At 40.9% G+C, this 16208-nt stretch overlaps 1 protein-coding gene across 1 annotated transcript; it reads right to left on the bottom strand.

Annotated features, from left to right (window-relative positions):
- Positions 1 to 2163: 2163 nt before the first annotated feature.
- LOC124627824 (extracellular calcium-sensing receptor-like) lies at positions 2164 to 15067 on the bottom strand. The gene is made up of 9 exons (XM_047154573.2): positions 14975 to 15067; positions 8809 to 8968; positions 7299 to 7408; positions 5891 to 6042; positions 5443 to 5731; positions 4218 to 4973; positions 3903 to 4130; positions 3233 to 3356; positions 2164 to 3071 (listed from the first exon to the last, which is right to left on the bottom strand). Exons 1-9 carry the CDS (start codon positions 15065 to 15067, stop codon positions 2164 to 2166), a joined length of 2820 nt encoding a protein of 939 aa, XP_047010529.2.
- Between the last annotated feature and the right edge of the window lie 1141 nt (positions 15068 to 16208).

The raw sequence follows: 16208 nt of genomic DNA, 5'->3' as shown, positions 1-16208 counted from the left end.
GACATAGCATTAATTATCTTCATTAATTTTTTTTTTACATTTATATAATGATTATTATTTTATATTATTGCGTGTCTGATGTACTCAATGATCATTTACAAATTCAGCATTTGAAAATAAATCAATAATAAATCATATATCTGAACCATGAACACTAATATTCACCTCAGCTCCAGTGAATGGTTTCTAACATAGTCATCAATGCACAGAATGAGGATGAAGAGGTGGAGCAGAGAGGGAAAGGGTACACAAAAGGAAAGCCATCTAAAAAGAAGCCATGAAATGTAACAAAATTACTGACCAGTTCAGGGCTTTAAGTGCAGGTCAGTCTCATCGGTAAATACTGTAGCTTTGTGTTTTCTATCTTAGTAATTATGTATTAACCACATTTCCACTACTATGACTATTACTGTCATCACTCTAAATATGCTAAAGGAAGGCATTATCTTTAATCTATAATGCTATATATATATATATATATATATATATATATATATATATATATATATATATATATATATATATATATATATATATATTACTATCTCAATGCTACGCTATATCAAATATCCAAATTGACATGCAGTATGTTTAGGGAACCCTCCATGTTGTTATTTGAAATTTTGAAATTGCAAATACAGCTAAGGCAAATAAAAACAACAACAACAACAACAACCACTTTTCCAAGCTATGAGCCATAAAAGGTAATATCATGGTATTAGATTTATTAGATTTTTTTTTTAATTGTCATAATGTGGTTGTTATTGTACTAAGATATTTAGGCAATTTAGAAAGTTGTGTCTGCCCATAAGTGAGGTTGAAAAAAACTTTAAACTTTTTTCTCCTATTTTTCACAATAAGGTGGAGAGAGTCAACCTGGCACTAGCTCAGTGCAGTGGTCAGTTAGAAGTAAAATAAGAGAAATGAAATATTCTTTAATATATTTGTAAGAAATATAGGATGGTTAAATACTCAGGTATTTTAAGTATTTTTAAGTCTACAAAAACAACACATTGCTCTAATGGTATACTTTAATTTGAACTAAAAGAAAATTAGATTCTGTGCTCACAAATTAGACTGAGGTTAAAAAGGTGTAATTTTCCAATAATGTGGAGACAGTTCTGGACCTAGGACCTCTATTAATCAAGAACACCTTGAGGCTTACATGTTAATGTCAACAAAAAGGGTGATAATTGTTGGAATTGACATTGACAACATTATTGATGAAGTTGCTGATAACAGTGAAGTCTTGCGTTACCTGCTGACCTTCTAAGATAAGTCTTTTGTTTATCTCTCTTCTGCATTTAATGTACTTTTGTGAGTGAGAAGTAGATAATTACTGGCAGCTTTGTACTTCTGGTGTTTAAATGCTTATTAAAATGTTCTATGAAGACCCATGTAAGCTGAAATAAATCAGGACTGCTTCACTACCTCTAAGCTGCTTGTTTGTTATTATGGGTTGGCTATAATTAAAAATTTTGTTGTGGGAATATGGGGTGGCCTACATAAGTGTGAGACTCCCAGTCTGAAATGATGTCCCAGTCCGGCCCTACATGATCCAAAGCTGTTGTAAATGGCAAAGTCAATTGCTTTGCTCTTTTCTTAGGCTTTCCTGTGGTGCTGACTGCTGTCACTGATTAACATGGGACTAGCTTCCTTATAGCCATTGATTGACAAACCATCATCTAGTACAAGAATTTTAAGATTTTGTTTGTGAAGTTTATTATTTTTTCTGTTATTGCAAAACTTGTTTATTTGTTTGTTTATATATTGACTGATAGGTTGGTTTATGTTTATACAGTATACATTTGGGCCTATCAATATGATATCACTGTTGAATTGTTAATGCCAGTAAGATCATTTTCCTAAATTCCTGATTACATACATGCATTTTGCTGAATACAAAATGGCTTTCTATGGATACAGATAAAAAACAATTGTGAGTCTCTATGGTAAATTTAATCTGTTCTGAACGATAGTAGATGTAGAATCAATCTGTTCAATTATATGTACAGACTATATATATACATAATGTGATTTACCATAAAAATATTATTTAGTTGAGTATATTCAATTGAGTGTCCAGGTTCAACAAGCTTTAGCATAGCTTAAACAATTATGTATATGTGTGCAAATTTGAATAACTTTAGTCATTTGAATAAGTCATTTAGATGCCATTTTACCCATCATATTTTTCTTTGTGTTTAGTTCAGGTTTAAACAGAATAATATAACATTTAGGTGTAAATATACAGAATAGTAGAGCAAAACTGGAGGCCAGAATAGCAAATATCTCCACAGCTACAGTAAATTTTCCAGGAGAGCTGACATAAGCTGGAATAAAGGTGATCCACACAGCACAGAATATGAGTATGCTGAATGTGATGAATTTAGCTTCATTAAAATTATCTGGCAGCTTTCTAGCTAGGAAAGCCAAAACAAAGCACAAGAAAGCAAGAACTCCTATATAACCCAGCACGGCCCAGAAACCTATAGCTGAACCCAAGTTACATTCTAAAATGATCCTTTCCTTATAGTAGTTCATGTTCTCATAAGGGAAAGGAGGAGAAACTGTTAACCAAAGGACACAAATAAGGACCTGTATGAGAGTGAAAGCAAGAACACTGAGTCTCTGCTGTAGAGGCCCAAACCATTTCATGATATTACTGCCTGGAAGTGTAGCCCTGAAGGCCATTAGCACAACTACTGTTTTCCCCAGTACACAGGAGATACAGAGGACAAAGGTGATCCCAAACGCTGTGTGGCGCAGCATACAGGACCACTGAGAGGGCCGTCCAATGAATGTAAGTGAACAGAGGAAACACAGAGTCAGGGAGAACAGCAGCAGGAAACTCAGCTCAGAGTTGTTGGCCTTAACAATGGGGGTGTCCTTTTCTATTAGAAACAAAATAGCTACTAAGACAGTTAATACAGCTCCAAACAAAGAAAAAAATACCAGTATAATTCCCATAACTTCTGTAAATGAAAGAAACTCTATGACCTTTAAGATACATTTATCTCTATCGGCATTAGACCAATATTCTCCTGGACACTGCTCACAGTTATTTGAATCTGCAAAATAATCATTGTTCTGATTAGGAAGGAAAATAAACTGTATCTCATGATTCATTTATTAATGCTATTTTTCAGGAATTGGATCCTATATAATAAAAGGAAGATACAAAATGCACAATTAACAACTTGTCTTTGAAAATTGGTAATGCTGAAATTACCTGTCTGGTTACTGATCTCTCCCTCTGCACATGGTATACAGTCGTAACAGCAGACAGGCCTTCCTTTCTGTGCAGCTTTTCTGGTTCCTGGAGGACAGCTCTCACTGCACACAGACCTTGGCTTCTAGTGTGAACAAAATATTATGCTTACAATCAGTACTTTTCACATTATTAATTGTAATAATTGTATCTACTTATTACTAATCTATTTTAATTTAGAAAATGTTTCCGTACATTCAAATTATAGCATTCTATCTGTCAATTCCATGAAGCTGTTGTAACAATAATGTGCTCATTGATGACACACAAGCTTTTCAGCTTTGTATATATATATATATATATATATATATATATATATATAGAGAGAGAGAGAGAGAGAGAGAGAGAGAGAGAGAGAGAATTTTTTTTAACTAGAGAGCACTATTTTTGTGGAAAGCATTTCATATATATTCAATGGCATGTATATCACATTTTAGAGCATAAATTTTTACAACAACAACAAAAAAAACACTGTATTTGTGGAATTAGTCTTATTTTCTAAAATTAAAATTACTACAATTAGCAAACAATGTACAAATACAGCTCTGTAATTTATCTCCATATTTTATGGAAATGCTTTACTTTACTAAAATTTACTCAAAGATTGATGAATGAGGCCCAATGCATGTACCTCTCTTTTCTCCCCAGCCCACATGATATCTTCAGAATTTAGAACAAACTGTTGTCCACTTGGCAGTGAGGCATCATAATAACCAACTGCCTTAAACTGCACTTCTCCATTGAACCCTCGTTGCCAGTTCACCACATCATACTTTGCAGCTGTTGCCCCAGTGCTGTCAAACCAAACCTGTTCTCCTAATTTGGTGGTAAAATTGACCTTCTTTAGAGACTGAACAACCTTCAAAGGAAAATGCAAACAAGTATTCATTTCATGGCAATATCGTTCATGAATATAACCTTCTTTGTGCCTCTTCTTTTGTGTTACCTGCCATGGTTGTATTGTTTTATTTTTCTCACAACTTTGGTTTTCTGTGCATCTCAACAGACTGTGTAGAGAATGTGCCACAGCATAAACTGCATTGTAGATGTTATTTGCATATCTCAATTCTGATATATCTTCATTATAATTTTTAAATGGAATCATATCTTCATATTTGTTGCAGTTGCTGTCAGTTTGAGAAATGTTTCTCACAGTGTTCAAGCAAGGGAAAGATGTTTGCCAAAACTCTTTTATAACATAGTCAGCAAAACCATCAATGTTCATTTTTCCCACATCCAATCCAATGGATCCAGCCAATATATTGTAACTTGCCGGTGTTACTAGGTTCACTGCAGTAATCCATCCTTCAACACCAATCATTTGGTAGCCAGTGACATTCCTTAAAATAAGATGGTCTGTTAGAATATTCATATCAACTTGGGTAAGAAATATGATAATTACTTTGGCTGTGCCTTTCTTAATAATATCAGCCACTTTCATGACTTTCTCAGGATCTAACCGGTCAAATTTTTCATTGTACTCAACACATATTCCCTCCTCTTTGGCTGCATTTAGAAAAATGGCCATTCCACTGTTGCCATAGTCATTATCACTGTTCACAGCTCCCACCCAAGACCAGCCAAAGTGCTTGACCAAATATCCCAGTGCTCTACTCTGATAGTAGTCACTCGCTATGGTCCTGAAGAAAGAGGGGTACTCTTTTCTGCTACTCAGGCATTCACATGTGGCAGCATGACTTATCTGAGTAGAGAAGGACAGACAAAATGTCTAATGCACATTTTGTTAGTTTTTACTCCTACTAGTTAGTCTTTACTACAAGTTTTTGAATATTTATCTTCATCAAATATTCTTCATCAAATACACTTCATATACTGTATGTATATTCATCAAATAGAAAACAAACAAAAAAATGATAATCTTTAAAAACAATATTTATATATTATGATTGCATGGGATTTATATGATACTATACATCCAGAAGTGTACTTATGTTAACAATGCTGATAAGATACTGTATATTGCTCAAAAACAAATAGCAATCTAGAGTAAACATGCATATCTGATAGCAATTAAAACATAATAATTACAATTTTAGAATTAACTGCACATATTTCTATAAATTAAGACACTTATTGTATGTATTTAAAGTCCTTTTTTTAAAACTATAAAAGATGATTATTAAATAATTCTTAAAATAATTTATCCTTACCACTGGGATTTTAAAAGGTTCTGTAGTTCTTGTGAGTGCTATAGTAGGAGTAGACTCTGATTCCCCTATTATAGCTTGTACTACTGCTTGTCCAGAGCAGGCATAATCCGCTGTTATGTCCATACCATTCATCAAAGCCATGGCTGCCTTCATAGATAACAATCTTGAGACACAGTTGTCATAAATTCTGTAACCAATTGAGATATTTGGCAGCAAATGGTTGCTTCTGTTGATTTCTTCAATTACAAAAATCATGGTCTGAGCAAAGCGAAATTCTCTGAGGTTAAATCTACAAATATACATAAAAAGCATAAGAAAATATAAATCACATATTTAATGTAAAGTCAAAATAAAACCCTTCAAAAGCACAAATATAGTATATAGTTTTCCTAAAATAAAATCAGATAAATATACAGTGTTAATATGAAATATTTCCACTACAACAAACCTAATGCATATTAAAGGTTGAGGTTTTTCAGTATATGGCAGTGGCTGCATCTGTGTACCACTATGAATTGAAAAGATAGCTCCAATGATCACATCTCCATCTTTAGATAGCAGAGGATATTCTGGGTTTTTCAGAATATGACAATTTTCTTCCTTTGCCAGGCAAAGAGAAAGGAGTGGTACAAGGAAAAACATCACAATGTGTGTCCAAGGCTTTTGCTAGATCAGTCCACAATAGATATACTCTTCACATATTTATAGACATGCCTTGGGTCTTCTGGGTATGAACATTCAGTTTGGATAAATCAGTGAGGTACGTAAGCTTTGTGATGTCATTAAGGGATAGATGTTAGCTGCACCTATCTTAATTCAGTCAACAGTTCCCACTCAACACTGTTTTAGGCTTGTGCATGCTGGGCCCAGTGCACGTGCTGTCAAACTTCTGTTTGCATTTACATTTACATTTATTCATTTGGCAGACACTTTTATCCAGAGCGACTTACAAATGATGAAATACAAGCAAAGTGATATATGAAGCAGAGAACAATACAAGTAGTGCTACTATAAGAGATCTTTAATTGAATTCTAGAAAAAAATAAAGTGTGCAGAGTAAAGTTGTAAGAGCCAGAGTAAGGTGTTTTTTCTTTTTTTTCACAGAAGAGGTGGGTCTTTAACTGTTGCATTGTTGTATTTCTTGTATGTGTACATAATCTCAAACCTCCCACCCACACTTGACACCAGTTTGCTTACAGAGCTAACAGCTAATGCCAGAACTACAACTCTCCACATTGCCCTGACCCACCTAGAGCAGTGGGGGAGCTATGGTAGGCTGCTCTTTGTGGACTTTAGCTCTGCATTTAACACTATACTCCCTCACAGACTGGTGACCAAACAGGTAAACCTGGCACTACCTCACCCAATCTGCCTCTGGATTAAGGACTTCCTATCAGATCATTCCCAGAGGGTGAGACTTGACCCTCACATCATCTCAGCCATCAGTCTCAGCACTGGATCCCCACAGGGATGTGTGCCGAGCCCCCTACTCTACACCCTGTACACCCATGACTACACTCCCACCCACTCCAGCAACAGCATCATTAAATTTGCAGGTGGCACCAGCATAGTGGGGCTCATCTCTGGGGGGAATGAGTCTGCTTATCAGGATGAGGTGGAGCAGCTGTATGTTTAGTGCACAGATAAGAACCTGGTCCTCAATACCAGCAAAACCCAGGAGCTGATAATAGACTACAGGAAAAATAAAATGGATATTCAGCCCCTTTTCACTACTGGGAATATGTGAATAGTGTCCCGGACTTCCGGTTCCTGGGCCTGCACATAGAGGAGGATGTAACCTGGATCACTAACAAACACTAACAGTACTGATAAAGAAGGCACAGTAGAGGCTTTACTTCCTGAGGATCCTTAGGAAGAACCACCTCACCCAAAAAGTACTGCTGTCCTTCTACCACTACTCCATAGAGAACATGCTGATTTATTATATCTGTGTGTGGTTTGCCAGCTGCACAGAAACAGAAAGGATAGTGCTCCAGAGGATTGTTACTCTGCCAGAAAGTCACCAGAAGATTATTGGCTGCTCTCTCCCTTCCCTGGAAAATCTTTACAGTTCCATCTATCCAAAAAAGACCAGAACATATTAAAAGATCCATCCCACCCCGGACAATCCCTGTTTGAACTGCTGCCCTAGGACAGAATTTCAGGACAATGAAAACATGAAGTATATATTAAAAAAACATCTGGGTTACGCAAGTAAACCTGTTCTCTGCAAAGGGAACGAGACGTTGCCTTAGCTGAACCCTGTGGAAAGTGCCCTCGCACGTGACCGGCATCTGTAGCTTGTGTAACATCATGCCTATTTATAGGCCTGCCGTGATCAGATGACATGGCAATTAAGCTCGTCGTGTGATATATAAATGACACCTGGGAACCGCGCCGTCAGCCTCTATTATCTGAAGCGAAGATGCAATTCACAGGCATGCCCTAGTAAGACAAAACTATGCAACATCTCGTTCCCTTCTCAGGGAACAGGGTTACACGCATAACCAGACGTTTGCTTTCAAAGGGAACTCCACGTTGCATTAGCTGAACGCTGTGGGAACGAAAATATCAACTCTGTCATAGCGAGGGTATGGCCTGTTCAAAAAGAGCCAAGTCCGAGGGTCACTGCAAGACACTTGAGCCCGGGCCAGAATGTATATCCAGGCTGTAAAATCGAATTATTGTGTGCGGCGTAGACCATCCTGCCACAACAGACACATCATGTAAGGATACCCCTTTGAACAAAGCCTTCGAGGAGCTGACCCCCCTAGTGGAATGAGCCCCCTTATGCCTAGAGGCATAGTGAGACCATGTGCCTCACACGCGATAGAGATTGCTTCCACTATTCAATTAGACATGTGCTGCTTCGACACAGCATTACCTCTACTGTCGTCGCCAAAGCAGACCAGCTGGTGCTCTGACTTACGCCGCTGGCCGGAGTCATGGACGTAAGTACAGAGAGCCCTTACTGGATACAGTCGGTGCAATTTATCTTGTTCCGGTATGAGGAACGGAGAAGGGCAGAAAGCCTGCAACAGTACTGGTTGGGCAGCAGATGTAGGCACTTTAGGAATATAAGCCGATCTAGTATACAGGAAGGTCTTGGCTAATCCAGGGGTAAAGTCAAGGCAGGAAGGGGCAACAGAGAGCTGTAGATCTCGTACTCGCTTGAGAGATGTCAAGGCCAGCAGAAGAGCTATCTTTAGAGTCAGAAGCTTCTCAGAGGCTGACTCTAAGGGCTCAAATGTGGCACCTGACAGACTTTCCAGGACCACAGAAAGATCCCAGGAAGGTATGCGTGGTATGCAGATGGGCCTTAGCCATCTGACACCATGCATAAACCTAGAAATTAGAGGATGTTACCTGACAGAGTCTCCATCAATAGGGGCATGGCTGGTGAAATGGCCGCCACATAGACCCTGATTATAGGAAGAGCCAACACCACTGAGAAACGTCCTTGTAAGAACTCCAGGACTGTAGCAATTGCACAGTTAGCTGGGTTTAGCTGACATTCTCCACACCACTAGACAAAAAGTTGCACTTGAGCGCACACAATTTCATTGTGGATGGCATTCTAGCATTCTATATGGTCTCTATAACCTCAGTTGTGAGACCAGAATCTATGGGCTGGTGCCCCTCAGGGGCCAGACCCACAGTTTCCATAGTTCTGGCCAAGGGTGATAAATCAGCCCTTCGGCTTGAGACAGTAGATCCCTGAGGATGGGAATCTCCGAAGGAGTGCTGTCTAGCAGGGATATTGTCTCTGAGAACCATATTCGAGCTGTCCAGTAAGGTGCTACTAGTAGGAGACGTAGACAATCTTGGCAAACTCTCGCTAGAACTTGTGGGAGCAGAGCAATCAGGGGAAAAGCATATAGGGGTGTCTCCTTATCGCAAGACAGTAATGGCAGACACCTCCCTCATGAACTGGGCGCAGTCTTAGATGGCTGTCATGGTCTCTGGAGCAGCCCTCATCTGGAGTGGCATATAAATTGCCTAGAAATTTGGGCCATATTTCTAGCACTGAAATTCCTTCTTCATCAATTGAGAGGTCAGCACAGCTCAAATGACAGACAACACAGTGGTGGTCTTATATATTGACCACCAGGGAGGATTATGTTCGTGCCCCCTGTTCAGGGAGGGACAACTAATTCTTCTCTGGGCAAAGGGATAGTTTTTGTCAGTGAGTGCAATGTACATTCTGGGCAACTGGAATGTGGGGGAACACATCCAGTTGAGGCAGGGGCTGAGGCCCAGGTATTGGTGGCTCAATCCACAAGTGGTGGAGTCCATATGGTGGAGGTTTGGCCAAGCACAAGTGGATGTGTTCGCCTCCGAGGAGACAACACACTGCACTCTGTGGTTTGCCCTCACTCCTCTCGTACCATTAGGGCTGGACACCATGGTGCACATGTGGCCAAGGTCACATCTAGAGTGTGACCCAAGGTTAGAACCCTGGGACAATTCCAAATTCTCAGAGCATGTAGGCATTGCTGCATGACACTGATTATACTCAGAGCTTTCATCCTCAGACAAAACCCCCAACTTTTCAGCCACCACTAAAACAGTCTCCTATGCAAAAGGCCCAATGGTATGATGTTAGCTGCTGCTGCCATAAACTCAAACAGTCTCTCATACAGACTGGAGGGGATGCCAAGATCCAGCTTTATCTTGCTCAATGTTGATAGGATTGACCCTACGCATGTTGGGGATATAAATGCCCTCATCACAGTAGAATCCTTATAACCCCTAGAAAAGTTGTCCACTGCACTGGAAAAAGCATATTTTTCTGAGGTTCAACTTGAGCCCCATGCTCTTCATGTGGGCAAGAACAACATCTTGATGTTGAACCGCCAGTTCCCTGGATCATGCTAGATTTAACCAGTTAACCAGGTAGTTTAGTACATGGATGCCCTGGAGTCACAATGGAGCCAGAATGACATCCATGCACTTTGTGAAGGAGCAAGGGGATAAAGCTAGCGATATTTATACATGGAAATATTCACCTTTTAGATCTATCGTCACAAACCAATCCTCAAACTGAATCTGTGGAACGATAAGTTTGGGCGTCAGCATCTTGAACCCGTATGTCCGAAGAGTACAGATCAGATGACGCAGATCTAAAATTGGCCGCATACTCCTCTATTTTTTGCGGACCAGGAAATAACGGTTGTAAAAACCTCCCTCCCTCAGGGAACAGGGTACATGTTCTATGGCCCCTTTGTCCAAGTAGGATCTTACTTCTTGTGCTAATGCTGGGGCTCTGGTCTGTGCTGACTTCTGTGTTGAGCACACCTCTGAACGAGGGCGGTTGAGCTCTAAACTGGACCCGGTAACCCTTTTCTATGGTAGACAGAACCCATGGAGACACATTTGGCAGTAGTTTCCATGCTGCCAGATGGTCTATTAGTGATGTTAACTTTTCCACATTCTATTGAAGGGAAAGCATTAGATTTTATTTGCCCTCTGACAACTCGATGACCAAAGAACACTGAAAACTTGGGACAGCCTTGGCTAGGGAAGGCCCTACAGTAGCACTAGGGGCTAACTGCCCTAACAACCCCATGTCCCCTGACACGTCCCGCCAGGCCCCTCAGGACCGCTCCTCTTTGTCTGCTTGGCCTTTATGACCACTCTCAGATCAGGCTTAGTAGCAGGCTGCGACTGTGGCCGTGTGGTTCCCTGGCTGTCTGCGGGGATTGGTAGGCTGCCATACTCACCTTCTGTGTCTCCCTCACACTAGTGCTGGCCCGGGCTCCACTTGTGGAAGCCTGGGTGAACTCGACACACCAGGGAAGGAACTGGCGGAATGCCGCCATATGTCGAGCTCACTCAGCAGGTCTGCTTGGTAGGCCTGCAACACTGTCTTTGTCTGCAGTGACCCACAAGCAAGACTACTACTGCATAGGCCTTGCCCACCAATGCCACAGTGGCCTTACATGGTGACTTGGATGGCAAAGCCGGCCCCCACAAATTACCTGCCATCAATTGAGAGAGGTAGCTCCCAAGCACCTTCACCTTCAGCTTAGCTAAATAGCCATGCCGTTCATTCCCCATAATGGCCGAATAATTTTACATCGTGGGGTTATAAATACGGCTCATGCATGGTTTTCCCCCAGAAGTCTGATATTTTGTGATGCACTTCTGGAAGAAAGGGGAGTTTTCTGCAGTGTGAGGGATTTACTTTCACTGGGGAGAAAAAGCTCATCTAGCTTTAGTAATCACTTCAAGCAGCTCTTTATATGCTGCTCTCAGTTTTTAGCACATCCTTCTGGCTGCTTGGAGTCATTATTACTTCTATTTTTGTCTGTGTTTTTTTTTTTTGGCTGTCCATAGAGGAAGGAGGAGTCGTGACACGAGCTCCAAAATCCAACGTACAGCCGGACCTGGAAAACAGAGCAAGAGATAGAGCAGCACTCGTCTCCAGCTCCTCTTCCGGATCCATGGGATCCCCTGGACCTGAGACAGCTAGCTGCCTCAGCAGTGGCCGACCCAGATCCGCGACCCTCTGAAACCCAACTCGCTTCGGCTTTCGAGAAGAGAGCCATCGCATGCTCCATCGTTAGACACTTCACACAGAAAGTGTGCACTAATCCCAGTGATGAAACCGGAGCAAGGTGTAACACACTTTCTGAATTCTCTCACTCATATTTTTCTATCTCGCTTATTCCTTTTTATTTTCCTGTCTTTTTTTTTAAAGGTATAGAAAAGTCCAGAGATTTTGAGAAAAGATAGAGAGGAAATTAAGCATCTTTTTGTTTCTTTACACAAACAACCGATATGCAGTCTCGCGGAAGATAATAAGGCTAACAGCGTGGTTCACAGGTACCATATATATTGCGATGCGCTTAATTGTCATGTCACCTGGTCATGGCAGGCCTATAAATAGGTGTAGTGGGGTGTGTGTCGTTAAAACGTCACCCTTATTAACTACGTGGCCAGTGAGCTATCCTCCTACCACTGTATATAACTGATTGTTTAGGCCAGTGGTTCCCAAACTTTTCCAGGGCAAAGCTCCCCAAATGGCAATAACATCTGACCGAGGACCCCCTTTTGCAAGACGTCTTTAAAACACATTAAAAATACAGACTTCTTAATATATCCCCCCTTTTTTTATTAATAATTACATCTTGCATCTTTACATTACATTAGATTAGGAATTGATTGTGTGTGCATGTGTGTGTGGTTGTCTGAGAGTGAGAAAGAAAAAATTATGTATTTATTTATTTTTCATACCAAATTGTTGAGGCCCCACAGGCGCCCCCTGGCAGCCCCCAAGGGGGCCGTGGCCCCCACTTTGAAAACCATTGGTTTAGGCCTTCCCTGAATGCATCATGGTTGAAAACCCGCCCCTTCCTTTCATTGCTATGGACTACAGAGGTATGTGTGTTTAGCTTTGTCCTTTAGCTGTTTGATGCCAGCGTTGTCCACTTACAATGTGATTTACTTGTTTAGTGTGACATTGGGCTACCGAGACTGTGTGCAGGTGTGGTGTGCTGCTCACTCTCAGTGCGGTGTGCCATCAAGGACCCCATTTGTGTAGCATGGTAGTTTAACGGAGCCCCGGGTCGGAGCGCCAACTGTTGCCATCACAACTATTAAAGAAGCTATCATGATTTTCGTATGTGCCATCGTGAGTACTATGTCATTGGATCATGGTAGGTAAATTGTACTACTCAAGCTAAATGATCCTGCATGCATTCCAAATTGAGGTGGTAACACCTGTTTGTTGTTCTTAGGGTCCTCGATTTTGCATGCATTAAAGCGGACTGAGTGAGATGTGGTCGTTTCTTTATAGCTCCTCCCCCTCACTCGCGGAGCCACATTGCTGCCTGGTTGATTCTGATTGGTTTTGCTGCTTCGGTTTGCTTGGCTTTTACTTTGTGCTTGTTTGGTTTTATTCTGCTTTGTTTTGCTTTTTGTTTTGCTGTTTTATTTTTTAGATTGAAACCCATGCCTCTTGCCTGTTCTAAGTGGAACATATTTGTGTGTTTATTTGGGTTATTTTTCCCGTTTTCTCGGGGTGGCATAGTTTCTATGAATCGAGCTACATTGCCACATAGGCATGATTTTACACAAGCTTCAGATGCCGGTTGTGTGTAAGGGTGCTCCCATAGTGTTATGCTAAAGGCAATGTGGAGTTCCCTTTTGAAAGGGAACAAACGCAACTTCAGTAAACACACAATACAGTTTTAATTTTTTTATTGACGTAAAAAAAGTTATCCAACACCTATAACTCATGTGAAAAACTAATTTCTCCCTTAAAATTAAAATTAAAATCTGATTTTGCCACCTTTAGCAGCAATAACTGCAACCAAAAGCTTCCAATAATTAATCACTTACTTCTAGGACTAGAACTTACTCCGATGCTTTGGATCATTGTCTTGCTACATAATCCAGTTGGGCCTGTGTTTCAATTTACGGACTCTAGACCAGATATTCTCCTTTAGGATTTTCTGGTCTAGAGCACAATTCATGTTTCCCTCAATTATTGCAAGCTTCCCAGGCCCTGAAGCAACAAAGCATCCCCACACCATCACACTTGCACTGCCATGCATGAGTGTAGGTATGATTGTTCTTTTTGTAGAATTCTGTGTTTGATTTATGCCATATGCATTGGGATCCCTGTCTTCCAAACAGTTCCACTTTTGACTCATAAGTTCACAGAACATCATCCCAAAAATTTTAAGGATCATCTAGGTGTGTTTTGGCAAAATTCAAAAAGGCCTTAATGTTCTTCTGGGTTAGCAGTGGTTTTCACCTCGCCACTCTTCCATGGATGACATTTCTTGCCCAGTGCCTTGAACAGTGGCCTATATTGAAGCAAGAGAGGCCTGTGGGTCCTTTTATGTTGTCCTTGGGTCTTTTGTGACTTCCTGAATGAGTAGTAACTGAGCTCTTGGAGGAATTTTGGAAAGTCAGCCATTTCTGGGAAGGTTCAATACTGTGAGATTTGGAGATGTTGGCTCTCATAGTGGTTATTTTGAGTCCCAGAGCATTTGAAATAGCTTTGTAATCCTTCCCTGACTTATTTCAATCACCTTCTTTCTTATGATTTCTGGATTTTCTTTCAATTTTGGAAGTCTGTGTTACTGGGTAAGACATTTTAACTTACTTCATGCTGTTGAAAAAGTAATATTTAGGAGTTGATTTTAATTGAACAGGTTTTGCAGTAGTCAAGCCCGTTGTGTCTATTCCAGCTGAACCCCATTATGAATGCAGTTTCATAGATTTGGGGAATTAGTAACTATGGGGGCAAATACATTTTCACACAGGCCCACTTGGTATTAGATCAATTTTTGGCTTCAATAAATATTATCATTTAAAAACTGTATCTTGTGTTTACTCAGGTTGCCCTTTATCTTAGATTTTGTTTTAATTTCTGAAACTATTTAATATGAGATGTACACAAAAATAGAAGAAATCATGAAAATACTTTTTCATAGCACTGTACCCCACCCAAGCCCACTGCCGTGGTAGTCATAGGGCACTCTGAGTCTTATGAGCAGCCCATGCAGATTGGTGATACCTGCCTCTCACTCCACTCCAGAAACTGTATCTCCTGTCTGCAGCCAGGTCCAGGGTCTTGACGTCGGGGCATGCCTCCTGATTGACTGGACATTCTTGTATCAGCAAAACTGTAGAATTCTTATGCAGACACTTCTGGTTGCCAACCATCAATCAGGGTCTCTGCTACTATGTATCTGCTTGCCAGGTGTGTGCCCAAAGCAAAAAGTAGTGGTGAGCCCTTCCATTTCCCTTCTCATCATACCACCTGACCACCAATTTTATTAGAATCTTTCGATCTCTCAAGGCAACTCTGTGATCCTAGGTGCAGTCAATTACTTTTCTAAGGCCTTTTGGTTCTCACCCCTCCATGCTCTCCTATTGGCCAAACAGACTGCTGAGCTGCTCTTGCAGAATGTGGTGAGGATCCATGGGAAATCCCAGGATTTGGTCTCTGATCACAGCCTCCAGTTTGCTATCCACTTCTGCAAAGCCTTTTGTAGGCTTTTAATGGCTACTGTAAGTCTGTCCTCAGGGCATGACCCACAGTCTAATGGCCAGACAGAGAGGGTTCACAAGGATCTACAGTAACCTTATGTTGCCTAACATTGGCCAATCCCACCTCTTGGGCCGACCACATCTTCTAGGAGGAATATGCCCACAATTCCCTTTGGCATTCTACCTTGGGTATGTCAGCCATTTGGTGCCAATATTGGTATTCACTGCCACTGTTTCCTGAGCAAGAGACTGAAATGGGGGTACCTGTCATGGCACTTCTGAAGCATTGCTGCTGAGGCTCCTGGAAGAAAGCTCTTGCTACCTTGTTAACAGCCTCCTACACTTGAGAGCAAAACACCAATCAAGTCTGGGGCCTTCTTTCCATTCCTGGTCAGCAAGTATGGCTGTCAGTTATAGATCTCCCCTTGCATGTGGACTCTAGGAAGTTAGCTCCATTTCATGGTGCTGAGACAGGTCAACCCTGTCTTGTACCATCTTCAAATTCCCTTGTCCATGAAAGTGAACCACACCTTCCGTGTCTCGTGGCTGGCAAGGGACATTGGGAACTGTTCCCTGTTTTTTTCAGTTTGTTACTGTTCTCCATAACCAGTATGGAGTGTGTTGACCTGAGCTTAGTTATTATTTCCCTTTTGGAGACCTCTGCCCATCATTATCATCTCCGTCAGTTACAGCATTTGTAGGGCTACATATCAGATTGCTTTGCAAGTGAATGAATTCTCACAGTTCTGTCCCATCTA

This window comes from Ictalurus punctatus, chromosome 4 (assembly GCF_001660625.3).
Source record: "Ictalurus punctatus breed USDA103 chromosome 4, Coco_2.0, whole genome shotgun sequence".
Taxonomy (NCBI): Eukaryota; Metazoa; Chordata; class Actinopteri; order Siluriformes; family Ictaluridae; genus Ictalurus; species Ictalurus punctatus.
The sequence above is the reverse complement of the archived record's forward strand: the minus strand, read 5'-3'. Positions and strand labels throughout refer to the sequence as shown.

Coding starts and splice junctions, on each gene's coding strand:
- LOC124627824 (XM_047154573.2), bottom strand. CDS start 15,067: ATGTCCAGTCAATCAGGAGGCATGCCCCGACGTCAAGACCCTGGACCT. Junction 8,969..14,974: donor TGGAGTGGAGTGAGAGGCAG/GTATCACCAATC, acceptor CTTTTTGTCTAG/TGGTGTGGAGAATGTCAGCT. Junction 3,072..3,232: donor AGAGATCAGTAACCAGACAG/GTAATTTCAGCA, acceptor ATTATTTTGCAG/ATTCAAATAACTGTGAGCAG.